The sequence below is a fragment of the Lepisma saccharinum genome, chromosome 8 (genome assembly GCF_977018435.1).
Source record: "Lepisma saccharinum chromosome 8, izLepSacc3.1, whole genome shotgun sequence".
NCBI lineage: Eukaryota > Metazoa > Arthropoda > Insecta > Zygentoma > Lepismatidae > Lepisma > Lepisma saccharinum.
Genome location: NC_139236.1, coordinates 57,492,814 through 57,519,842, shown reverse-complemented (window position 1 = coordinate 57,519,842; position 27,029 = coordinate 57,492,814). Strand labels below are relative to the sequence as shown.

At 40.0% G+C, this 27,029-nt stretch overlaps 1 protein-coding gene across 2 annotated transcripts; it reads right to left on the bottom strand.

Annotated features, from left to right (window-relative positions):
• Nucleotides 1-3,654: 3,654 nt before the first annotated feature.
• Nucleotides 3,655-18,261, bottom strand: LOC145991023 (facilitated trehalose transporter Tret1-like). Of its 2 annotated transcripts, none has more exons than XM_083126691.1 (3): nucleotides 18,143-18,261; nucleotides 9,556-9,698; nucleotides 3,655-5,924 (listed from the first exon to the last, which is right to left on the bottom strand). In XM_083126691.1, the coding sequence occupies exons 1-3, from the start codon at nucleotides 18,199-18,201 to the stop codon at nucleotides 4,603-4,605; spliced, it is 1,524 nt and encodes a 507-aa protein (XP_082982817.1). In that variant the 5' UTR covers nucleotides 18,202-18,261; the 3' UTR covers nucleotides 3,655-4,602. The 2 variants fall into 2 exon arrangements, with proteins under 2 accessions (XP_082982817.1, XP_082982818.1); XM_083126692.1 differs by lacking the exon at nucleotides 18,143-18,261 and adding an exon at nucleotides 15,652-15,762.
• Nucleotides 18,262-27,029: the final 8,768 nt, after the last annotated feature.

Genomic DNA, 27,029 nt, shown 5'->3' with positions numbered 1-27,029 from the left:
TTAGTAGCAAGTTGCTATCTGTTCGATACATGGCTATGAGCTCTTGCTTGAAATGTGTTAAAATCGTATTACGGAAAGAAGTGAAAGTGCAGTATTGTGAGTGTATTACGTTATGCCAATTTAAATGTGCACAGTTAAAAGAAACAGACACAGAACGTATGAAATCCACAGGTCAAACATGGCGTTGTATATCTTTTTCCAAAGTGAGACGAAGTAGTCGACAACTATAATCCACCAAGTCTTATTGAACTTTACAAAATAATCCATGATATAAATGAAGAAGTTACGAACTTAGAAAAGTACTCTAAACTGAACGTAAACTTCGCAAATTTTTGGTCTTAGCTAATTTGACGGAGCGAATTTACAATACCGGACCCCTCCCAGAGTTTTGTAATATTTCGCATACTCACTAATTGAGGCCTCCTAATCACGAATTTGAAGTTAAAATTTGGGGGTTACGTGTAGAAATTGCAAAATAAGGGGGTCCGTAATCCCAACCGACAATGCGCGATTGCTCATTTTTTATCGCAAGATTTTGCGTTTCGAATACTTAAGGAACGAAATATATGTTCCTGACATTACTACGAACCCAAATTTTTACTATGCTTGCCTAACCTAACCTTACCGTGAATGGTTCGTGGGGCTTTCCGTCAATGGTTTGTGGGGCTACCCGTGCATGATTTTACGACCCAAAATGTTAATTATGTTTGCTTAACCTAACCTAACCTTACAAAGAATGGTCAGTGGGGCTATCCGTGAATGGTTTTGCGCTAATTGTGATAACGAACCGATAAAAAATCTTATTTTCGTAGCACTTTAACGGCAAACGTTCTTCATCAAAGACGCCATTTTCGTATCCTGCAAATTAACGATCGATACATTGTTGCCAAACTTACCTGTAATCAAATCAGTCCACATTCTCTTCCGGCATTCTTACACGATCCATGCTCTCCAAGTATGAAATTAACAGTGTGGCAACGGTGTAGACAGCGTAACTAATTGCTAACGTCAATTGTTCATATCAACAAATATTGTTCCCATACTTTAATACGGAGAATCATTGCGAGAATAGAAAAGCTTATTTTACAACTTCTACACGTTAATGAACAATTTCTACACCTCACCCCAACATGCTAACCTCAGATAAATCATCGCGACTAATTATTTCGTGAGTATAAGCAGTAGCATAGAAATTACAGAAGGGTCCGGTATTGTAAATTCTTGTTAATTTGACTTTGTTGCTCATTAATTGTATCAGTTCATTTTGAACTTCAGAGCTTTGATAATAATTGTGAATCTCATTTTGTCATATTTCAGCTTGTGTCTGAAATGTTATTGTAGTACTTAGTCATATTTCGAAAACAATTTCACTAAATATATGAAATTTCCGGGATTTTCTGTTCTTCTTCCTGTGGATAGTGTTTATCTAAGTTCTCGAACCGCCAAGCTATGAGAAGCCAAAAATTGTGTTACGTTTATCAACCTTTCTAAGAGATGGCGCCAATGTCTCTTTTTACTGTTTTCTTAAGCTATCTTAGAATCAGACAGATACCACCGGGTTTATTTAATGTGCTATATATTTGACTTATTGATTCAAATTGTAACATTTTACTAGAATTTAGAGCCGGATAAAAACAGAATGTTTTAGTTTTACTGCCCATGGAAATTAGCCTATTCCATCTATTTTTCTCACTTCTATTAACAATTTTTTAATACCCGTCATGCGACGCAAGGCCCTTTAGGTGCGGGCAGTAGACCACTTCCCTCACCCCTTGCTAGGCTTTTTTTTCTATATCACCCTGTATGTCTGTCTTTCTCTCTCTTTGTTTATCCACCTTTCTCTCTCTATTTATCTCTCTTCTTGTTTACTTTCTTTCTCTTTGTGTCTACCCTTTTCTCTTTATTATGTACCACTTCTGTCTTTATGTCTATGTATTTCTTTCTTGCTGTATCTGTCTTTCTGCCTATGAAACATAACACAATTAATACAAAAATAAACAATACGCAATAGGAAATAGTACACCTGCCAAATTTCCATCTGAGTAGCCTTACTGCATAGTATCTGAAATCTGTCTATTACTTGAATATCAAAGCGAATGGATACATACAAATATGTAACAAATTCAATACACCAATCTGCAAAAAAACATAAAATGTAAACTTAGCAGATGACAAAAAATAACAACTTGTTTTAACAGTGAAAACCAAATCCACAAGGCATCTACAAAGTCATCACGTAAAATATATTACACTCCAATACTTTTCTAAATCATATAATTGTTGATTGATACTGGTCCACCACATTTTCAAAATGTCTTAGTATCAATATGTCAGTGGACCCAGGCTCTAATCCTAGGTAAGGCCTGTATCCACTATTACAACAGTTCAACATTCATTCTCATCATCTTGAATATCCTAAGCACTAGGAAAACGACTTAAAATTTAACTAAATCAAAAAATTAAGAGATTACTGACTCAATACTAGAGGAAATACATAAATACAACCTTGGTGACAATGAAGTTCGACCAGAAAGGAATACGTGATTAAATACACAGAGGCATAGGCGGTGGAATGGGTGACCCGCAGAAGTGACGCATGTGTGTAAGAGGAGGCGTGTGAGCAGGCAAGAATCGTAATCCCAGCATGTTGCACCCAAGGTCACGTAAAGAACGAAAACGGGGAACTATACGCGTGACATTGAACTTCGACCAGGCACCAGACCCATACGGCAAATTCCAGATAGTGGCGCATTCGGCGGAAGCATGACGTCACGGACACGATAAGGGAGTCCGCCGTATATAAGCGCGTGCTGTGCACCGAGGAACCGCAGTGCATCATCACCATGGCCAGGGGCAAACCTATTGACAACACCGTGAGGAGAAGAGTGGTGGAGTTGCAACGGGATGGACGTAGTGAACGGGAAATAGGGCGCCAACTGAACTTACCCAAGTCAACCGTCCACTGCATCATCAAACACCACCAAAATACGGGTACTACAGAGCCAGGTAAGGCCCCCGGTCGAAAACGCCTGCTGAGCGTGCGTGACCTACGGATATTTAGGCGCTGTATCCAGACCAACAATCATGTTTCTGTGGCCGAATTACGACTGTGGACTCGAGAACGCTTTCACATTGAAGTGTCAACCAGAACCATTCGCCGTTACCTACAGCGATGCGGTTACCGAGTGTACAAGGCGAAACGTAAACCCTACCTTTCCATGTTGAACAAAGGCAATCGACTACGGTGGGCACGAATGTACCGGGGATGAACATTTCGGCAGTGGAACAGGGTTTTGTGGACGGACGAATCCATTTTCAATGTTGTGTACGGGAAAATACGGAAAACAGTCATTTGTCGGAAGGAGGAACAGAATGAAGCAAAATGTTATGCACGTCGGGTACAGAAACCTGCGTCAGTGATGGTATGGGGATGCATGACGGCATCTGGGGTTGGCCCACTACACGTCTGTGAGGGCATTGTGAATGCACACGCCTATACATGCATACTGGAGCGGCATCTTCCCACAGTGCGAAGGCACCTGTTCCACAGGCGGCGTCTCATCTTTCAACACGACAATGCCAGGCCTCATACAGCGCGGCTGACAAGAGAATGGTTGACTCGCCATCACGTGCGAACTCTGCCATGGCCACCATCCAGTCCCGACCTCTCGCCCATTGAGAATGTGTGGCGTGTTCTTAAGCGACGTGTGCAACAGAGGGGACCCACGACAGTGGCTGCTCTTATCGCCTGCCTGCAGGGGGAATGGCACCGCATCGATGTGGAATACCTTGAACGACTCGTCCGCAGCATGCCCCGACGCATTGCCACAGTTATTCGCCGACGGGGCGGCGTTACACCATGGTAAACAGGATCCCCTCTAACAGTGGTCGAACTTCAATGGCACGTGTAGATGGACGAAAATGTTTTATTTTGTGTGGACACCATACATTGCTGCGTTGCAGCGGAAATTTATGTTTTCCTTTGTTCCATGTAGCCTGCTGAATAAAATATGTTCAGCATATGCATGTATTCTCCTTCTTTCACAACGCACTCCTATATTTGTGACTGGTCGAACTTCATTGTCACTAAGGTTGTACATTCAATGATTGATTTGGTGTTTTAAGTCCACTATATGCACAGTAAGGCTAATCGGGACTGGACCTACAGTTTAAAGTGGGATCCGAACCACTGTGCCATGTGCCTCCATCGGATATCGATTCCGGAGTTCCTTGATTACAATGCGACGACATTACCACTACGCCATCGGGGAGTCTCTCATATTTTCCTTCAGTTTTCATTGTGATAACATTTTGCATTGTTACCTAATTTAACAATTGATAAACGTGTAGGTCATTATTATTGTGAATAATACTCTTCTGAAGAACTTTCAACAATGGGATTCAACAAAGCAATGTTGAATGTTGCTAAGATCAGCACTTTGTACCTTTGTCTTCAGAAATATTAAGCTTAGACATAGACACTTAGTGAGTAAGTGCGTAGATTAGTAGAAAAAGAAGATATCGCCATTTTAGTAGATCAACCTTTAGTGTTGAACCTTGTTTGGCCTTGACCAACTGTTCAATAGGTTCTGTGATGGTAATTTATCTTGACGCACCTTCTCCTTCAAGTTCCCTCTGTATTTGTTCGAGAGACTTACCCTTAGTTTCCACCACAGTGAAAAACACAAACAAAGCCCCCAGGACACACATCACTGCAAAGATCCAAAACGTCACGTCGGAACCAAAAGCATTTTGAACGTCGGCGAAGAATTTGGTCACAGCAAAAGTGACTATCCAATGGAGAAAGCACGAAGATGACCCGGCAGGACCTTTTATTCTTGACGGGAACAGCTCGCCAATCATTAACCAGGGAATTGGTCCGTTGCCCAATGAGTGGGCGACAATGAAGAGAACAAGAGAAACCAGGGGCAACCACGAAATGGTATTTACGTCACCTCCAGTGCTCTGCATGTGGAAGTACACTCCGATGGCTCCTTGGCACACGGCCATCACGATATATGACAGTAAGAGAAGTGGACGTCTTCCGAGACGGTCCACCACCAACGCCGAGGCAGTTGTCGCCACCACTTGTGTTGCACCAACGATAATGGTGCACAGGTTCTTGTCCAAGCTGCTCCCAGCGTCCTCGAAGATGTTGACGGTGTAGAATATGATGGCGTTGATTCCCGTGAGCTGTTGGAAGATCATCAACCCAAATGATATTATGATGCCTCTCCTTGCAGCCCTGGATGACCAAATATCCTTGAAGGAACTCTTGTTGTTCTCTGCCTCAAGTATAGTCGCCTCCAGTTCCTTAAGTTCTGGATCCAGATTATACCGAGACCCCCTGAGCCATCTTAAGTTTTTTACGGCCTTCTCCCGCTTGTCCTTCTTCAGTAAGCTTAAAGGCGACTCCGGCATGAAGAAAAACACAGCGCCAAAGATCAGAGGGAGAACACCACAGATCACCGACAACCACCTCACACTCACATACGCACCCACAATATACACGAACAGGATCCCGCTGCACACCATGATCTGGAAGAGGGTGCCCAGCCTCCCTCGTACCTCCTTCTCGGTGACCTCCCCGATGTAGACGGGCGCCGCCACGCTGAACGCTCCCCCTGCCATCCCCGTCACGAACCTCCCGACCAGGAGCATGGCCACCGACTCCGAGAAGGCCAGCAGCGCCCAGCCCAGGACGAAAGGGACGACCACGATGAGCATCGCCTGCTTCCGGCCGAGCCTGTCCATGGTGTACGCCATGACGACCATCATGAAGCCCGCTCCCAGGTTGATGATGGCTCCGACCCACGAGCCCTCCTCTTTGGTGATGACCAGCGCCTCCTTCCCTTCCTGGAGCCTCTCCACCGCTGGAGAACTCCATGAGTACACGGTGCCCAGGGCGAACGCTCCCAGGGTCACTGGAAAGGAATAAAACATTGATTTAGCACCAATGAGAGATTTCTTCTGGGAGAACACTGAAACTACTAGATCAAGAAATATCTCAATTATATAGTATAAACATGGTTGTGATTTGGAATGGAATCATATGCTTCTTAAATTGTAAAACTTGTACAGTACGTACAAATATGCAAACAATACATGCGATGTCTTACACATAATTAATGGATCAAGAAGAGAAAAACTACGGGAAACTAGCGAACTATTTAAATTGAACAGTCACTTGTTTTCTTCTTTCTCTTCTCGTTCGCTCGTGCCTGGGTGCTCCGTGAGGCCAGTTTGGTTTAACTCGAATATGTTGAGTAACAGGGCATTGTGTTGTATTTTGCGTGCAAGTGTATGGAACATTTGCTTTATTTATTTGTTTGCACTTACACAATAGTTACAGGGGCGAGGAATCTCAATTTGACTCGCAGTCATCTTCAACTTGTTTCCGTTGTTGCTACCTCACGTTCATCTTCGCAGAAATTAGCAACCAAAGAACCAACGAAAGTTGCCTTTCACCCATTCTTTTTTTTTTTGGGCAAATTTCTGTTTACCGGGTCTCAAATGTTTGTCAACAAACTTCACCGTTACTTCTGATTTCTCTGATGAAATTTTTCGATTTTTGCATTCCATCCGCTGCACGCTTTTTAGCTTGTGTTATATGGTAGTTATAACCTGCCTACCTTGCTTCGTTGTAAAGAATATCAATAACGTAAAATGTATTACTTTTCGAACACTGATAACGGCGACGGTAACGAGTTTTTGAGAACGCTGTACAAATTGGCTGCGTTGGGACAGGGACACAATGCAGGATTTACGGTTGCCACTATCAGTCATAGGGTCATAGTCTCTGTCGAAAAACGGCATTGTTTTTGGCAGCATCTAAGGGTTGATATTGTAACCTACCGAAGCAAGAGTCACCATCTAGAATTTAAATACTTTTGGACAATACTTACCAGACCCTCTTTTAATGCAAAACATGAAATAAGAGATCCTACGTATGCATGTAATGTGATACAGATCTGATTTAAAGAGGTGGGAAGTGGTTGAGGCCAATTTTGCTCAGCTTCCGTCTCCACTGGCACAATGATTCTTCCATTGCACACTATCGCTTTTAGTATGTTTTCTGACAGAAAAAAATAAGGATAGTTGCAACCATGTGTCTTATGTCGCATGAAAAGCGTTGTTGTACGGTAACATCCTGTAGCCTATATAATAAATACTATCAGTGGCGCCAACTTATATGGGCCTGGGGGGGGGGGGGGGTCGAGCTCATAGAATAATTTGCCCTTTATTATATTTTATTTTAAAAAAATTATTAAGAAAATAAAATGTTTCATCATTACAGTCGTACAGGTAAAGAATTCTCACAACGTAATTACTGACTATCAAAATATTTTATAGTAATAATTTGTTTTATCTCCAATGTGATACTTGCCACTGCCTTATATTATTTACACTATCCGTGGTCGCATAGTTGTTTTATTAGGAAAGTAATGGTAGAAAGTACAGAGCCTTGAATAACGTAGTGTAGAAAACGACGCAAGAAACTGGTTCCCGAGACGGATGAGAACATAGATGGCAGTGCGATCAGTATCGGTGCTAATTTTCTTATGAAAGCAATGCGGCTTTATTAGTTTTTGGAATATATTATGTAGATTTGTTTGTCTTGAAAGGCGTTACGTGAATTGATGGAAACTGTTATATTTGTGGAGTGATTTGCAGTCACGAAATGGCATTAATTTGGAAAGAAAAGTAAAATAAAATGAATAAATACAAATAACACAAGAAGAAACATGGCAATGTGATTCCGGACGTCAGGTCTTGGACTGTGTATTAGAGTTTATTTTTCTATGTTATTAGAATATAAATAGTATCATGAGAGATATTTCATACCGAGGCGACAAACCACAAGTGTCGCTTGAAAGCGAGCAGTCGGTAATCAATGCAGCCTTTCGAACCGTAGGGACACAAGCTCTGACTGCACCGTTTCCTAAAGGAGATTTTACACCAAAGCGACACGCGACAAACGATACGAGGATTTCACACCAAAGCGACACGGGTCCTTCGGTCCAAGGCAACTTTCATACCGAAGCGAGACGCGACACATTTCGCTTGGAAACGCGCCAATCAAGAGCAACATTTCACATTGTAAAGGCATGACGGGAAGCACAGGCCAGCGTTCGGTTGGTGAAATCCTCAAGCGATAAGTGTCGCGTGCCGCTTTGGTGCGCAATATCCCTAAAGCAAGACACTCATTGCATCGCGCATGCGCGAACAACAAACCACGGCAACACGTTGTAAGCTATTGAGGAAATGGCCCAGTTTGAGCGACACACTAGCGACAAAGCGACACGTGTGGCTTATTGTGTCGCCTAGATCTGTTGTTCGCAAAATCAGAAGCAAACGCTTGCTAATAGGCTGAAGTGCGGCTTCAAGGCTGTCGCTTGTAACTTAGTTGGGAACTCCCCCTATAGCGCGTCGCTTCGGTCTGAGAACCCTTCCTTTAAGAGGCTTTCCGACCGAAGTAACAAGTAGCATGCGAATACGACATATGAACGTGTCGTTTGCTGTTTCGACCCTCATGCGCAATGAATGCAATTTTACAGTCTGTCACTAGTCACATCAGTGTAAACATCCCGTGTCGCTTGTCCCATTGGTCTGAAAGTTTCCTTACACTCATGTCGATGGCACTAAGGATGTTTTGTGGGTTTCCCCTTGTTGTTTCATGCAATCATCATTAGTGATGATTAGTTTAAAGCAGAAGAAAAGTGACAGTAAATATAAAATAATATAAATGCTTTAGTGTGTATATCTTTAAAGGAAATGATGATAATAATTATGAACCTAATTCATACACAAAAATTTAGTTACCAAGAACATTCAACGCGTCTTTTTTCTCCCGTATTATTAATGAAAGTATAACGATAACAGGACGTGGTCGACTGTATAGAACGTTCGTTAATATCTTCGCGACCACTGTACTAAATATCATATCAATTATCACATTCATAGAAATGCTTCATGTAAAAGAATCAGACGTTGCGGCGAAAACTCCATTTACTTCCATTATAAGCAGACAAATACCATGCACCGAGACCAACACCAGCGCCTCTAGCGGTATCATATTCGAGTGGAACCAGCCAGAGAGCCCAGAACATACTACGTTATTCAAGGCGCTGTAGTAGAAAGTAATAGAAGGGCTTATAATTAGGATGAGAATCAACACACACTAAAAACACTCAGGCAGGCAAGAAGCCCCGAAAATACAAAATGGGTACTAAAAATGATAACCATCGACAGAAAATTTCGTTATTTTTCTGGATTAGACACTGAAAAAGCAGTTATCTGCGAAATAGGCACTTATGACAAAAAATAGGCAAAAACAGACACTATATAACTGATGTATTCCTATCAGAAATGGTCTGGAATGGTTTTTAAACGTAATAATTTTCATTTTCTGGCCAAGAAACAAAAAAGGGATCTACTTCTGACATATTATTGCATAAAATTATGAAACAAGTTTCAGAGTTCAGCCCACCAAATGTTTTTTCAAAAGTTGGTATCCCTGAATACTATGTACTTAAAAGTGAATTAATCACTTACCTGCGATACAGGCTGCATATTGAGGAAGCCGCTTTCCTTTCTGTCTGAGTTCTCTGTCAAATTCCCAGTAGGTCCCACCACCTTTCTGATTAAGCATAACTGTATCGGTGGACATTTTGACCTTCCCTTGCGCTATGTCGACGCTAAAGAAAGAAGAAAAAGCATAATCACTTTCACTCTTTGGCTGTCTAGTAAAAAAAAAGTTGACGGACTTCCTATTCGGTTGCGGAGTCCACAAAGGGAAACGAACTCAGAGTAGAAGATAAGGCGAAATGTAGGTTATGAGTAATCTCTCTCCTGAGTATATACACAGGGAAATAAACAAGGATCAACAAAGAGTGAATGATATTTCTCACTTCCACGTTGATTTAAGGTTACTAAATAAAAATGCTGATAATGATGGATTGTTCTTTCTGTTTGCGTAATTCATCGATACAAGGAAATAATTAATGCTAAGGTATTTGTAGATTGATGGATTTGATATATTTTACTACGTTTTTCTGCCACCTTTGACTAATCTCGAAGGGCCTCCCCGATGGCGCAGTGGTAGCGTCGCCGCCTTTTAATCAAGGGATCCCGGGTTCGATACCCGGTGGAGGCACATAGTGGTTCGGATCCCACGGGCACTAGTTAAAACCTATTTTAAATTTATATTTTCCAACCTTCTGCAGTAAACAGTAATTTGCACCCTGTCCCCGTGGCGGAGTGGTTAGCGAAACCTAGCCTAGGTATTTTAGTTTGACGTATCATAGCGCAGGCATGGTTATTTCAATCTGTCTTCATGAGTTTGGTTTTTAAGTTCACTTTATGCACAGAAATGCTAATCGGGACTGAACCTACAGTTTAAAGTTGGATCCGAACCACCGGGTGTCGAACTCGGGACCTGTTTGCCTTCATTTCCTCTTCTCACATCTCTGTATAATTGAGGAGTTGGACATTCCAAATGCAGGGGTTTTGTAATTTCACTAAGCGGTTACGAACTAACCTGCATGAACATTTGTACGTACGTTGTTGATGTTTGCGGTATGCTGCTCCAGAGTTGTTTTATATTATAAGGTAAGGGACCCAAATTTCTTCCCTTAATTACATTTCTGTACCTGGAAACCATATTAAATGACATAAGAGCTCCAACACTTGACTTTCCCTTCGTTAACTCTCCCTTTGCCTGGATCCAAGCCAAACCGCTTGTATAATAAATTGTTAGTACGAAAAGAATTAATTTCAAAAGTAGCTAGTTTCAGTAAAACCAAAAAAGATGTTCCTAATTTCGTCCCCCGAAAAATTCCAAAATAATGTAATTACGATTTCTCAAATTTGCTTTTTAACTGTCCGCTTTAATATCCATATTACTTACAAAGGGTCATTATAAAATGAACATAATTAGTGGAATCTAGTGACTTCATAAAAAAAAGTATACATACAGAAAATTAAAAAGATAAATTTAGCAAAATTCAGAATAAATATTAGGTTTACTTGAAAACATAAATAACATTATCATTATTTCTTTAAGATGAGGATTTAGCCTTCTAAGCAAGTATCATAAATAAGTTTCATTTGGTTTTTGACGCCGGAGCATGTTTCATAAAACCATGTGAAACATTTTGTGCATCGGATCAATTTTTCTCTGTCTATCTGTGGAATATTTTTCGCACAGAATTAAGCATTCACTGCCATCACCTCACTGTTGTTGTCTTCAACTGAGTAGTCATATTGAATGCATTCACTGTTCTCCACTGAAACCTTGACATAATCTTTCAAAATTACCCTAGAAACATCGTACAATTTGCTGGCTGTTTTGTATTGGTGCAGTGTCCAATAAGGACACTGCACCAATCGCCGTATTCATGGCATCTTCGTCCCATGCTTGTTTCTTAAACAAAAATGAAACGTATAAGGGGGAACGAAAATAGGAACAACCCTCAAATTAATTGTTTGAGGGAGGGGCCAGATCCGTGTTTATATACACAGTGACGCCTATTTGAGTGGACCTGGGGGCAGTTGCCCCCGACTTTTTTCCTACTTTTGCCCCCGAACTATGACCTCTTAATGCTTGTCTACCAAGAGAAAATAACTGTACTTGCCCCCCTCCCCTTCCCCAATTTTTGCACCCAATCACCGATACTGGACAGAAGTATTTGGATAGTTCTGAGTTTTGCAAATCAAAAATTTCCTTTATTTTCTTATACCAGAACATTTAACAGCCACGATAATACTATGTTTAGAAAATAATATATATATATAAATTAAATTATGCGCATTAGCAATTATTATTACAATAAATAATTCTAAATGTGAGTTAACCCATTTGTCGAATGTCAAATAAATCCTTTTGACAATAAAAAGACAAGACACTATTTTGCAAAGCGATCGGCATGCAGAAACCATACTGGTTTGCTTTAAAATGTCAAAAACACTAGAAGAATAGTTCACTATATGTATAGTATTAATTAAAGTGCGTGTAAGATTATAATATGTAACCTTCGATCTCGTCCTGAAGTTCCAAGGTTCGAGTCATGGCCTGGGCAGTGTCTATTCATGGATTTAATCTAATCATCACTCATCCTCGTCGAAGCGATTAGAAACGTGGCAGAAAAGCGACGTAAATTAACAAAAATACAAGATGTAACTATATTATTGTTATTTCATTTACTCGATGCTTCTTGCGCCGACATACGTGGCAGAGTGGTTGACACAACGCGCTACGAAGACAGTGGTCCCAGATTCTCACCAGGGCCTGGGAATGGGTGTTTGTCAGTGTCCCTTCATCAATTGTAGTATATCATCACTCATCCTCATTAGTGTTGCCCACGGGACGAGACGGGACAGGCTTTTAAAAATTCGAGACGAGACGAGATTGATCATGTGTCTCGAGACAAACGAATATTTTTGAGACGAGAGCATTTCCACGAGACTTCCACGAGACGAGACAGGCCAAAGTCTCGTCTCGTGGGCAACACTAATCCTCATCATCATGATTAGCCAAAAGTGGAAGAATAGCATCGATAAATAAGAATAATCAAATGAAATAGGTGTTTCTTGCATAATTAATGGTGTTGTTCTGGGTTAAATTCTGTTATTTTTTACGCGCAAAATGGAGGTGCGTGGAATTTAAGTACCGGAAACCACAATTAAAAGTTACTAAACTCGAATTACATGGCCCATTCTATGTTAAATCAAATTTGAAGAGGCACTTTTCAACCTCACATATTTTGATTCATTTGAAATTTGGCACTCTGAAAGGGTCATGTGAGGTAGGAAAATATGCAAAGTTACAGAACCTTATCTTTTGTATTTCCGTAATTACAGTGTTGCAAACTAAGCGATTTTGTCCATTTTTTCCAGCATCTTGTGAACTTTAAATTGCAATATTTTGGCAATCAGGGCACCTATAGAAGTGATTTGGACGGCGTTGGAAAGGTTTTGAAGGGCTCTTTCACATGAGATATTGCATGCCTATGTCAGGGTAAAGAAAGCAATTGAAGGTGGTGTAAAGATAACTTTTGTCAGCCATTTTCTCAAAAACAGGTCTTTTAATTGTTTTCAAACAAATATATGTCATACATACACTATTTATTACTCAATGACTGTAGAAAATTTGAAAATTGGACGTCAATGGGATACGGAGTTATGTTAGATTTAGGGCAGGTTAGGATAGGGTAGAGTAGGTTAGGTAATGCATAATAACATATTTTGATAGAGAAATTCTTAATTTTGAAAAGTAAAAGTCTAACAGAAATCAAATACAATATTGTTTGAATTAACGTGCATGAATCTAATGTTTAAATTCGCATTTCTTATAAATACAGGGTGATTCAAAAGTCCGCTCCCATTGGTAATTCCGTTATTAGTGCACACAGCGAAATATGGAAAGAGGGGAAAGTTGTTGCAAATAGGTGAGTTTCAATCTAAAGTGCTTTAATTTTCAACGTGACGTGCACCGTTCAGGCTGTACACTGGTAATAGCCTCATTGGAAGCCGGGAATGCCACCTGGTTGGCCCTGAATACTGCATGGCATCGCAATACCATGCAGTACAGGGAAAATTAACAATTGATGACGATAATTACAACGTGCATACCCTTCCTTTCCCCAGACCTCTAGAAATGGCTAAAGACTTACTATTGAGAATCAGGCTGCAATACATAAAAACTTCACACCGTGACCTTGCGCGTCTCACACATTCACATTTTCATACTTTAGTAAGAATATTTGTTCATTTTGCCTGTAATCATCCCCTTCTGTTTTTCGGAAGGCCACAGTCATCGTGTTTCAAGATCAATTTTGCACATTATAGAGAAACGTCGTGAAATTTGCCGGTTTCTCGATGACGTATAGAGCGCTGTAGCCTTGAAATTCAGGGGAGCCAGGTTCGATCCCGGTGGAGGTACTGTATATTACACAGTGCTTTAGATTCCACTTTAAATTGTATGTCCAGTCCCGATTAGCCTACCTATGCATCAAGTGAACTTGAGAGGAAACCTTTTTAAGTATTGCTAAAACAATGTCCGAAAATGAGAAGGGATATCATTACGAACACGGACTAAATTACCCCTTATTTAGTGATGTCGGGAATTTTTTTGTAAACAGGGGGAATCCCCACATGAGCGGCACATGCTGGTGAAGAAACTATTACCAAGGAATGCGAGGAAATTGATAAATTAATCTGAGACCATTCACACCAACGCAAACGTTTTCAACACGTGAACATGCAGCGGTCACGTAAAATCACGTGCTGCTATGTTACACGTGGATGATATCGCTTAGAGCTGCTTTGATAAGTTTGAAGGGAATGAAGTAATGCGCTGAGGAAGCATCCTGTTCGAGTTACAAAGTAACTTGCGATAACCAGTGTCCACTGATAAAAGTATGAATATCTAATAACCTAATTATTCCATATAATTGCAATCATAGCAAGCACTGCATACTCGTATTTGCGTTGCAGTTAATATACGCCACTTTATTGACTTTCTCGATGACGTGGTTGTAACGTTCATACCTTATAAACAAGGGGTATCGGGTTCGATCCCCGCTGTGTGGTTGGGATCCTGCTTTAATCTGTGGGCCAAGTCCAGATTAGTCTATCTGATCGCGAAGTGCGGCACTATAGCTATTACGTGTCAAAGTCTACCGTAAAAATGCATATGGATATAATGGAAAAACGGAGAAACATCCACAATCGATTCTGCGACTAAATGTTTTAACTCCTGCAACTTCGTAAGCATGAGTTTTCACCTTATACAAACTAAAAACTCGTTCATCCGAATTTGATAGGACCTCTCCCGTTTCGGTTAATCAGAAATGCAGTATCGAACAGTAGCGGCGATTGGATGCTAAAACTGAGGGGGTTCAAGGCAGTTTACTTTATCTTGGTAGACAAGAGGACATAGTTCGTGGGCAAAAGTGACAAGAAGTGAGGGGCAATTGCCCCCCTCGACTCCTTATCGCCACCACTGGTATACCTAGTTTGGTGACCGAGCGCGTTAAGTGGTCGTCGCCACTTACGTGAGTTCTGGCGTGGGCATGATAATTATTTCCAAGTGTCCTTTGATCAATTTTATCTAATCATCACCCATTCTCATAATTATTGCACTGAAGTGGCATTCCTAATGAAGACTCAACTGGTAACACCATGAATCTACATTCTACCATATCGCTGCAGATTTTAAAACTCGGCTATCCACAGAGCAAAAATTTATAATGGCTTGCTTATTACTCTGATTTAATGATACAGAAGACGCGCAAACATAAAGAAAACCACTGTAGTCGTTATTTAAAAAATGAAACTTAATGAAAATTTCCGTAAGCGAAAAAAAAAATAGAACTGAATTTAAAAATTCAGTCGCTAAGTAAAAATTTCTGCCGCCCTGATCACAGGTAGGTCAGAAAATATAGTTTACTGAATTTTATAACCGTGAAAAATGCTGTCAAAAGTGCGTGTATAAACATGAACGTAAAATATGAATAACGCTGAACAGTAACGATAGAATGGAAGACATTAAGAACTGATGCAGACGGCAAATTTTTAAATGGTGTAGCATTCTCTGTCGGAAGCAGACTTCTAAAAGACGGAAGAGATTAGAGTAGAAATCAGACTGACCTTTCTTACTGGGATGACATCCTCTGCCGCTAGATGTCCTTCCAGGAGAATCGGGAACGACCAAATGTCGGAACGGGGTTGAAAGTTTTGTTTGCATAAGAGACCGCTGTTCGCTTCCTCCAAAAGAAAGCCTTCTACACATTCACGTCTGGGCGTTGTTGCGTGAGTGAAAGTTGATGGCTGCAGGACGTGTTCCTGTGTTCCAAAATTAATTACGAAGACAGCGAGAAGTACGTTGGAGCTTTGATAACGGCACTGCAAGCGACTTCTAACACCTATTGATCAGTATCTTCGTCATAATAAGTGATTTTCATGTTTCAAAACTTCACTTTACCGATGGTTAATCTAATTAAGGGCTTGCCAAGAAGGAGGGGAAGGGATTTGGAGCATCAACCCTGTTCGAAATAGTAGTTAGTATTAAAGATAAAGCCAGAGAATTAGTTTCCTTTGTGCACTATTTTTACCGCAATATTTAAATCGCCAAGTTCTCTCAACTTCTTGCCTAGAAAAGCGTTCCGTACCTTCAGTTACCTGAAAACTGTAAAGACAGGCTCGCCTCTTTGGGTAACATAGCCTCAGCTGCGAGAGGTGAAAACACAACTTTAAGATAATAAAGAACTCCCACACTCAAATGCGTTTTACATCGCCATGGTTGGACCCGGCACACATTTGGATATGAATGTAAGGATTCTTACCCGTCTAAGTGATAGACCAGAATCTCCTCGGAACTGCGGAGATAATCACCCATTCCTGCTTCGCCAACGACTCCCGATTGCATCCCTTCACTCTTTTCCCGCAACTATTTATTCTCCCCTCTTTCCACGTAACAATCCCCAGTTATTCAGGTGTCATCCTAACTACTCGCACACTTCCTGCTTATTCTCCTCAGTAAATCCAATTCGGCAATAACTGACATAAGCATTCCATTGATATTTCCTGGCTGGGCTGATTGTTAACTGTCTGTGAATAATGACAATTTTATATTACTAAATTTCATCTTCCTGATTTTCAATAATTATCCTTCCTTTCCTTTTATACATAATTATCATTACAGAAGTAGTAGTATTGTTATGTAATAAACTAACCTGTTCAAGTAATAAGAACATAGCTCCAAAAGTCTACAAGATTCCATACAAGGAAAGATAATTTTTGTCTTGAAGTGAGGAAAAAAGTTGATTTTGTCTGATTTGGTATATTTTACTTTGCTTTTCTGTTACTTTTGGCTAATTGCGAACATGAGGATGAGTAATGCTATGATGAAGGGACACTCACAAAGAACACCCATGCCCAAACCAGAATTTTAACCCAGGACCTCTGGCGTCGAAGCGCGCTGTGCTAACCACTCCGACACGGAGATTGGCAGAGAAATAAAGTGTCATCTAACTTCTCATGAATTTGCGAATCGCAAGGTGCATCTGAACATAAAATTATTTCACCACTGTAAGATGTGGTTCCTTGTCTATGTGTGTGTGAAAATATTCACATGCTAACAAATATTTCTAAATGTATGTGCATTCAATTCGCAAACGTATGTGTAGTAAAAGTTTTAGTCTGAGAAGACTCGTGAATTTTGCTTAGATTCGGATTTCTATGTAATTAAGCCTAAAATTGCTCAAGTGTATACACAGGCAATAAGTGTTCGATGAAAATTGCTGATTCGCGTTCTGACCTGTATTCGAACCCGATATCCTTTATTACAAAGATAACACCACCAACTATTGAGAAGGTCCATAGCTTAGTTTGGAATCAGTTATAGCAACCTCCAACATGCACCCCCAAAAGAGAAGTGAGAGACAGAACGGATTTCACACTATTGACTTGGACGAACGAATGAGAGTATCTTACTTTGGCCCAGCCAAGAGACATTTCGTATGCACTACCGCCACGGGTACCTTACTAGTTATTATAGTTCGTGACGAATCCTTATTAATGGAGCCTTGTTTAAGAGTACAGTACCAGCAATCGTTTGTAGCGTTTACAGAAACACCAGGATAGTCAGCTTAATCACTTTAATGGTTAGTTTGGTTAAACATTTTAGGTATCCATATGAGTAAGTCCTTTTATGCTAGGCAAGTCGGGACAAGGCATACATGTGGAAAGTAGGATCCGAACCACTTTGTGCCTCCACAAGTTATAGAACCCAGGACCTCTTAATAACAAGGCGACGACGTAACCACTACTCCAAAGCGAAGAAAGTGCTCTTACGCAATTTGTTACCTCCATGCTAAAAGGCGTGCGTCCCTCTTTCGTCTATCATATCGTAGACGCTACAAGCGATTGCTAGTATTGTGCTATCTAAGAAGGCTCCGTGAATAAGGATTCGCTTTGACCAGTTTTCTTTAAGAACAAAAGAACATCACATCCATGAAAAATGACAATATATTTAAAAGAATACTCAGAAAAAAGTCCATCTACGACGAAATTCCTGGACACATCACTGCAGCACAACTTAACTGTAAATTACATTATACAAATCTAAACCAATACTCGCCCAGTGACCCAGATGCCATCTGGTGGTGGTCCACCCTCCGTCTTCTCCTTTTCCACCATTCTCCAACGGATACTAGAATAGACTGGAAGGAAGTGAAGATCTTAGATACCTCACTGTTAAGTCCCTGAAACGAAATGGAGTGCATCAAACTGTGAGTATTTAGATCTTTCTTTCACACATTAATATATACCCTGATGAATAACACCAGGAAATGCAAGGCCATTTCCCATACTCCAAGTACACACACGCAAAGGCCTCATCAAAGTTGCACAAGAAATTTCACGCCAAGGGAGTACTGCTGCAAGTAGTTTGAGTTTGGTTTGAGTTGGTGTTTTAAGTCCACTTTATGCACAGTAAGGCTAATCGGGACTGGACCTACAGTTTAAAGTGGGATCCGAACCACTTGTGCCTCCACCGGGTATCGAACCCGGGACCCCTTGATTACAAGGCAATGACGCTACCACTGCGCCATGGGGGAGGCCCTGCTGCAAGTAGTGGATGGGTGATTAGCGATTGTCGGAAACATTTGCAGTGACAAATTGTATGTTTCTTGATGCGTGCCTATTTACGTAGTAGAAAGCAATCTCGCGGTAAGTGTCATCAACCTGATATTACCTCGCTCATTCGGGTAAGTAGTATCTAGCTAATGTTATACTCGTTGTTGTTGGCTCTTGTGTGTAGTGGTCCCCAATGCGTGCTTCAATACGAGTGGTTCTTGGTGAGAATGTCGGTAAATGCATGAATATGGTCTGTTCCGTCGTGTTTCCGTATATGTTGCATCAGTTGTGTTTATGTATGCAATATGTACTGTAGAGGCGGCGCAAGAAATTTTCGACCGGAAGGGCAGGTATAAATGTAAGACACTGTATGAGTTTTCTCTCTCTCCTTTCCCTTACCTCTTTCACCTTTTATTTCTTCTTTTCCTCTTTATGCCTTATTTCTTAGCCGAATCTTTCTTCCTCTCTCGTTCTACCTCTTCAGATCTCTCTCTTAACCAATTATGTCTTTCCTTCATCTCTCATTTTTCTCTTTCTTCCCTCTCGGTGAAATAAATTTGAATTGTGTTTTAGCTTGTGTAGCGTCACATTTTGCCATTCAAGAGCAAAAAATACAAGGCGCATACGGTATTTCATACGAGTGTAATCGATGGTGCTGATAGAAAGTATGGTTGATAAACAATGGTGAAAAAATATGTTATTTTGTTCATAACTCAGATGCATATAACTGAATACATAGTTTTATCATATTATGAGTTTTAACGGAAAGAAGTGTTGTTTGCTGATGCACTTTTCCTGCCTAACGAGGTATTTACAACTGATAAATATACGAGAAAGTTATAAAAACACATGCAACAACCAATTCTTTGTTCATTCTGCATAAAATTTCCCTAGGTTGCAAAAGGTAATTTTGACTAAATATTACTGGAAATAACTTCCTGTTAGGAATCATGCGGAGAAAGAAATGCGCACATGCTTCGGTGGCAACGTGCACAATGATTGAGGTAACAAATAGTTCACATTTGAAGAAAGCTATTTGGGCACAAGAAATCCATCAATATTGACCATCGTAGCTACCTAGTTATTCGTCTATTTTTCACAGTTTACTCCAGGTGCAAAGGATAGCACTTTCTGAAAGCATTCAAATGTCAACATCTCGTCCACGTTGTGGCGTTTGTGTTCTGTATTTAGTCCAGGTGTGATTGTCCCTTCATCACTTTCGTGTAATCAACATTCAATCTCATAATCGATCCTTGGTGTTAGCTGGGTGAATGCTCATATTGTTTAAAATGGTGACGATGAGACAGCTTTTGGGACGTTTTGCGAAAATTTTGCTAGCGGGGGAACTACCAACCGCATCCCCCCTCACTTCGAGTACTGTCCATGCCCGGATTCATACATTTGGAGTCCTGGTAGTAAGATTGCCCAGTATACACAGTTTCTGTTATAAACGTTATGTCAGAATGTTAGTTATATTATTTTTTATGCATGTGTATCGCATTCTAAATGAAATAAGAGATGCTTGAGTGATAAAAGCATGCGTTCGTGTTCTGCTGCAATGTGCAGATATGCAATCTTCGTTATTTTTATGAATGCCACTTACATTCGTAGTGTACATGTAAAATGAGATATCGATAGGTGAGAATACTGTATTCATAAAATATCTTTCATGATTTCGTTACTATTAGTGACCTTTTCCAAATTAACGCGCGGTTTTCCAATCTAGTCTTAATTTGTTTTAGTTTGAAGCTTTTCACATTTCACCGAATTTGACTTCATATTTGGTTCACCAGTTTGATGCACGCTGGTGAATTCTGGAAAGTGCGGTGTGTGTGTGTGCACGCGTGCGTGGTTCTGTCTAAGAACATGTTACAATCCATACCGGAATACATTGAAACACACTCACCAAAATCTCTGGTCTTAAAGGAGACCCATCAGAACATCTTGCATATAACATTGACTTCAAAAAATGTGCATTACACAAATAAAGAGAGCATTCTACTCACCGATCAACTAGAAATCCAAGCATGAGTGGAAATCTTCACTTCATACTTCACTGCCCCACAAGTATAAAAACACGTAAATACTGATAAGTATTTTGTTTGTTCATGTGAAGTGAACAAACAGTATTGAAAATTGATGTGGACTCATAGTACTACTTCTTGTTGAATATTTTCACTTTCTTCTTGTTCAACCAAGGTGTATAAACTTTGGAAATGTATTGTCATCGTGCAGTTTTGATAATGTAATCTGGTTTTGTTAAAATAAACTTTCCGCAACTAAAATCTTTGCCGCCTAACCGATTTCGCAATCTATATCATGTGGTCAACTAAATTTTCTCTTTGTCGTTGCATGAAAGATAAACACATGTTGTCGCAGGTCATAGAACTCACTTGCCTCGGGTTCATTTTCTTAGAAAAGAACCAATATCTCTTGTATGTGTTTCGTCACAGCGAAAATAAATCGCATGCCCAGTTAAATAGGTGATTAGAAGGAAATATGGCTAAAGGCTAGAATTGTAAGCAAATAATAAGCAAGCGATGATTAATGAAAAAGTTAGGTTCTGTTAGCACCAAAATGATAACTGCTAAACGGCAATTTACAAACCTTTAAGACATCATTTTCGAGCAAACAACAAGTGGTTCAGTGTTTTTTAGAGTTTTATTGAACACTTTCGACCTTCATAATTTGTGTGTGTGTGTGTGTGGATTGGGGGGTGAGGGTGGAAAGGCTATCATGTTTTTAGATGTACACTCGGGCCCATTTTTTAAAACTGACAAAAACTAGGAACTTGAGATTGAAGCGGGATCAATTTTTAAGGTGATGTAAGCTTTGAATTATTTTTATTGCATTATTCTTATTATACAAAAATTCAAGAACAAACATCTGCTTTCACAGATTGCTCACGTGTCACTGGGACTATTCACTATCGACTTACAAGAAACACAAAATTCCGTATACAATTCCTAACTAATAATTACTGCTACGTTGCTTTCTAAAACGTATTATTGCAGTTGTTCAGTATAGTTCTGTATAATATTAAGAGAGAATATAATAAACTTGGGGAAAAAATGGGCGGCAGGGGGGACTTTTGAAAACATTCATAGAATTTGTAATTCAGTAACAAACTCGTGAACAAAAAAAGAAAAAATGGTACTTATTTCTCCCTAAGAATCCTACTTCTAGAAGTTCGAGCCTTACTTAAGGTTGTATATGATTCTTAAATAGCAACAAAAATTGGAAACACAAGTTTCTAAAAAATGTTGAATTCAAGGCGACAGCGTTAACCACTATGCTATCTTGAAAAGTGGGAAAAAAACCCACTGGAAATGATAGTATCTATTGCTTATCTTTGATTTTATTTTTGATATTTAGAGTTGCTTTTCTGCCACATTTGGCTAATCGCGACGATGATATGATGAAATTGATCAGGTTATCTTCGCAAAGAACACTGTGATAGCCACTACGCTTCCTTCTCTTCCAAAGAGAACAATCTTCACTCGTGAAAGTACTGCAAAACTAGAACCGAATATTGGCATTGTACGTGCACATACTTTATAATATTTTACATCAAAATTTTAATTTTTATGTGATTTTTTCCTTTAACAGCAATTCAGAAACTATGAGTTTTCGTGAAAGAATACAACAATCATGGTCGTCGCCACAAATGTTTGCAGGGGGGGGGGTCAGGCCATTCATGAAACTTGAATAGTATAAATAATAATAATAATGGTGAATAAATAAATAAAACTGAAATAAAACTTAACCAGTTTTACTCCATAATTTATTATTGTTTTAATATATCCTTGAGAGAAGTATCTACCAGTTGAGTGAATACCAAGTTCAACTGTTGTTCATTATTTTTTACATTGCATATAATTAATGTACTAAATTGCGTAATTATTCAGTTTTGCTATTAACTCTTAATATTCACCTCCTTGAAGAAAAAGCTTTATAAGTTATGGGGGAATTTTTAGTAATAAAGTTTAAGTTGTGTGATTCCTGACACAAACTATATATTTTTTGGAATCGTCTTAACTGTGGAATGACAAATGTATTTGTATTAAATGATACAGCGAAATGGTGGTTGTATTTTACACTAAATTTTTTTGATCTCGCGATTTTCTTTACTTTTATCATTCTGTTGGAATACTAACATAAGGTTATTTCTGTTGTCAATTATAAAAGTAATATTTTTGGCTTCTTTATAACTTGAAATGAACCATGCTATTTTCCAGAGGTGGGTCGAAGGATCTGTTCGATATATTCTCTCGACGCTCATGACAACAATGTACTTAGTGTTGAGAAAACTTTAAGCAATAGTCGGAAAATGTCCATCTTCGTATTTATTAATTGTAATTATTCTGAAATTATATTATTTTACTCTCCAGTCTTTTTATAATGTCTATCTTCAATCACAAATTACTTTGTATTGTAGCAATCTTCTTTCTACAATTCCATCTCATCGCAAAGGAAAGCAACATTGATCTTTTTGACTTGTTCCCATAGTCAGCCAGACGCGATGGCGGCGCCAGGGGTTCCCATTTTGAATCCCGGTGCCCAGTGGCGGATTTAAGACGTTCTCTCGGAGAGTCGGGCAGCTATTACGGCGCCCCCCTTCCCCGATCTTTCGGCGCCCAGCACACTTCCCTCACAAACTTCAGTCCTACCATATGTCATAAAATCACTGTCGTAACTAATATGTTGGAGACCCAGCCGTGTGTTATGATTGTTTTTAAAGACAGAAAATGCATGATAAATGTATTTCGAACATATATATATATATATATACATGTAACATATACCATGCGTCCAATTCCTTGCGAGACCAAGAGAAGTGTTGAGGGCGACGCTAGCGGAGATGCCGACATTTTCGATCAGTGACTCCCTATCTACGGCTCGGTAACAGTAAGGAAATGAGGTATTGCGAGCGAACTGAGCAAGAAAATTTTACAAAATGTATTTTTATTTGCATAAAATTTGACATTGAAAGGGACAATTGTCCCTCTGTGTCCCTTGTCTGTCAATATTTGCCTCCCTAGAATTGATTTTCTTTTTCAAGATTGGCGGGCAATGCCCCCCTGCCCCCCTGCGGCTACGCAACTGATGTAACATGGAGCGGCGTGAAATAAAAAATACACACGCAGCATGTGTAACCTAAAGTACATAAATTTTCTCCCAAAAGTGCAGTCTCCCTTTCTTCCAAACAATTGTTCATGCATTTTAGACAAAATCAATAAAGAGAAGTCTCGTACTTCTTTCTCTGGTAAATTACAATGCGTTACAGAAAATAAAATCCATTGCGAGCGAAGCGAGGAAGAAAATTTTTTGATCCATTTTCTTTCAAACTGAAAACAATATTGATTTAATAGGGAGCAAATAATTCTACGGGGCGCCATGGCATTCTCCCTTTTACATTTTTTTTTCATTTAGATTGTTCGGTACCCAGGGCCGACTCCCGCCGCCCCCTAGCTACGGTTCTGAACGTGATGAGACTAAGAAAAGTAGGTATTGCGAGTGAAGTGAGTAAGAACATTTTACGAAATGTATTTTCATTTGCATAAAATTTGAAACCAGGGGGGTGTAATTGTCCTCCTACATGCCCTTAGCCGTCAATGTTTGCCCCGCCTAGAATTGATTTCCGTTCAAGGTTGGGGGAGCAATGACCTCTGCGTCCCCTGTGGTTACGCCACTGTGTAGCACTCCAATCATTCTAAGTTGTTTAACTTCAATAAAATAAAGACTGTAATTGATTTCTCAAAAATCAAAATACATTGATTTTTGATTCCAATAGATGTGACTGTCGGGAACAGTGGAGCAGTTTAACCTATGTCTTTCCCCAAACAGGCAAGAAGAGCACAGCTGAGTCATCTACCATGGTTGCTAATTCTTAGCTCTTGGGTATCTCATAAAATGCTCAATGTTTGATACATTTCGTTCCAACTTTGTAAATTTATCAATAAATTTAAAAAAAAAAAAAAAACTCTTGTGAGAGGCGCAGCAGGAGAAGAATGATTCAACTAACATTGATAGTTGTAGTTCGCCTAAATTTTTTACTTGTCACCCTAGTAGCGCTGGGGTATATGTCAGCTGTTCTCTCTCCCTGGCTATGGCCTTTATACAGTGACTGTGCATGAAAATATGAGTGAGGCGGCACAGGTGGCGGGAATATTTTCTAGATCCTCTGTGAACGGGTGGTCACCTCACGACTCCTTTGATTCACTCTAGTACTTTCATCTTAAGTTCATTTCGTGCTTATCTTTAGTCGCCCCTCCCTCTTCAATATTTGCCATATTGAAGAAATAAAATGAGATCCTTAAGGGTCTGTCGCCGCTCCGTCTCCCTTTCTTCCACTCTTGTATGTTTCTTAATTAACACTACGTGTCATATATTTCATTCCAACTGTGTATACTATTTATCAATATGTGAAAAAATAAAATAGGTCCTTGGTGGAAGTCGCCCACAACGCCCGGTTGCCACCTTCACCCCCCTTTAATTCGCCCTTGCCTGTTCTTTGCGAATGTCCCTTCATCAATTTCATCACATCATCATCCATCGTCATCGTCGCGATTAGCCAAAAGTGACAGGAAAGCGAACTATTATAAATCAAATCAATCAATCAAATCCATATCCGGCCTTTTAAGTGCGTGCTCGTTGCGAGCGCCTGAAAAGTTCCGGATTCGAGCCCTTGGTAATGGGTGTTTCGTTGTTAGTGTCTCTTCATCAATTTCAACTAATTATCATTCATTCTCATCGCCGCTATTAGCCAAAAGACGCAGAAAAGCGAAGGAAAAGGCTGAAACTCGATTCTCGAAATCTTCTCATTCGCCGACTTTGAAATGGGCAAAATTTGATACGCTTTCTGCCCCTAACTCATATATTCGTTTACTAGATAATCTCAGCAAGGTTAGGCTCCATACAATTTATGATGTTGAATAAAATAAATAAATTTAAACAGAGAATATATTGTTGCAGATAATTAATTTTTAGAGCAAATTTTATTGTTGCATGCACCTTGAATATTAATGTTTTCGATACCACAGTGCAATTTTCATTAATTTTTGTCATATGTATGCGCGTGTATGTTAGTGCTCTCCCCCTTTAAATTGAAATTGGTGCCAATAATTTCATCTAAATTATAATCTCCCGCCAATTTCTCTCTTCCCATACATCTATTCGCTGACACTGGAACGCTTGCTACCATTGTGGTACACTCTGTTCCCGCTATCTCTGGAAGGGCATAGCGGCAGAGAAGGGGTTGGAATCGAGTGTGCAGAGCGAAGCAGTTCACGCTTCTGCGAAGGGTGGTATAACACATTCGGTTTAGCTTGAGCTCTGGCATGTGCAAAGCGGAAAATGTTTGTCGTCTGCAGAAGACGTCACGTGACTCATAGGAGCAGTGTTGCAATACGCGGAAGTTACAATTCCACTATTATAGACATGAAACTGGCAAAGCTATATGCTGTTGTCTCATTAAAAAAAATTACTTACGCAACTAAAGTAGCACGCTGTCCTTCACGATCGTGAAATTCGTCAATTGTTCTAAGAATAACAAACACACTTGTCAAATTCGTCTTTTAAATTTCTTTCTTCTGCGTGGTTTGTTAGGCGTTACTTACTACCTTGTAGCGATCATTTTCGTTTCAAAGTACTTAATGACATGTCAGTAGCTGCGGAAACACGCTTTTGCACTTGTTTCACGGTCGGCGCAAGACCACTGTCAGCTTCTTTCTTCATAAACTTATGCACGTTGAGATAATTTCTCTACTCTGACCGTGAATCTCTTTGCTTTCTCCAATATTCTTTCCAGTTTTCACCTCAGCTTCCGTTGAATAAAACACCCTAAAAAACACAGGTCAACAATCACCTTACTCGTGGTAACACGATCTGCCCCTCCCCTCCCCGAGAGGAAGAGGAGGAGAGGGAGGATGCCTCTTTCGCCGAGGGGCTTAATCAATGGGGGGTTTCACCGACAAAAATAACCATCTGTCATTGTTTTCCTTGAACTATCTATCACCTTCTCAAACTGTCGCTTTTTTAAAAATGTATATATATATATATATATATATATATATATATATATAAATGCAGTAACTACCGAACACACCTACCAATAAGCTCTGAAGTCAGATTATGAATAAAGGTAATTGTTAAGGCGGTTAGCAACTCTGATCTCAGTGGAACTCTCGCATCGTCGCGCTGACGGCAGGCTTCTGCGCAGCTGAAGGCCAGAGCTCAGGCTAAAGCGAATGTCCTGTAACTGCAGTCGTCGCCCCCCCCCCCCCCCCCCCACCTCCAAGGAATCCGGTTCCCTCTCACGTGTTCATTGGTGGAGCCGTCTCGCGTCACTATTTGCGCAGAGTCTTGTTTTCGTTCGCTTTCTCCAGAGA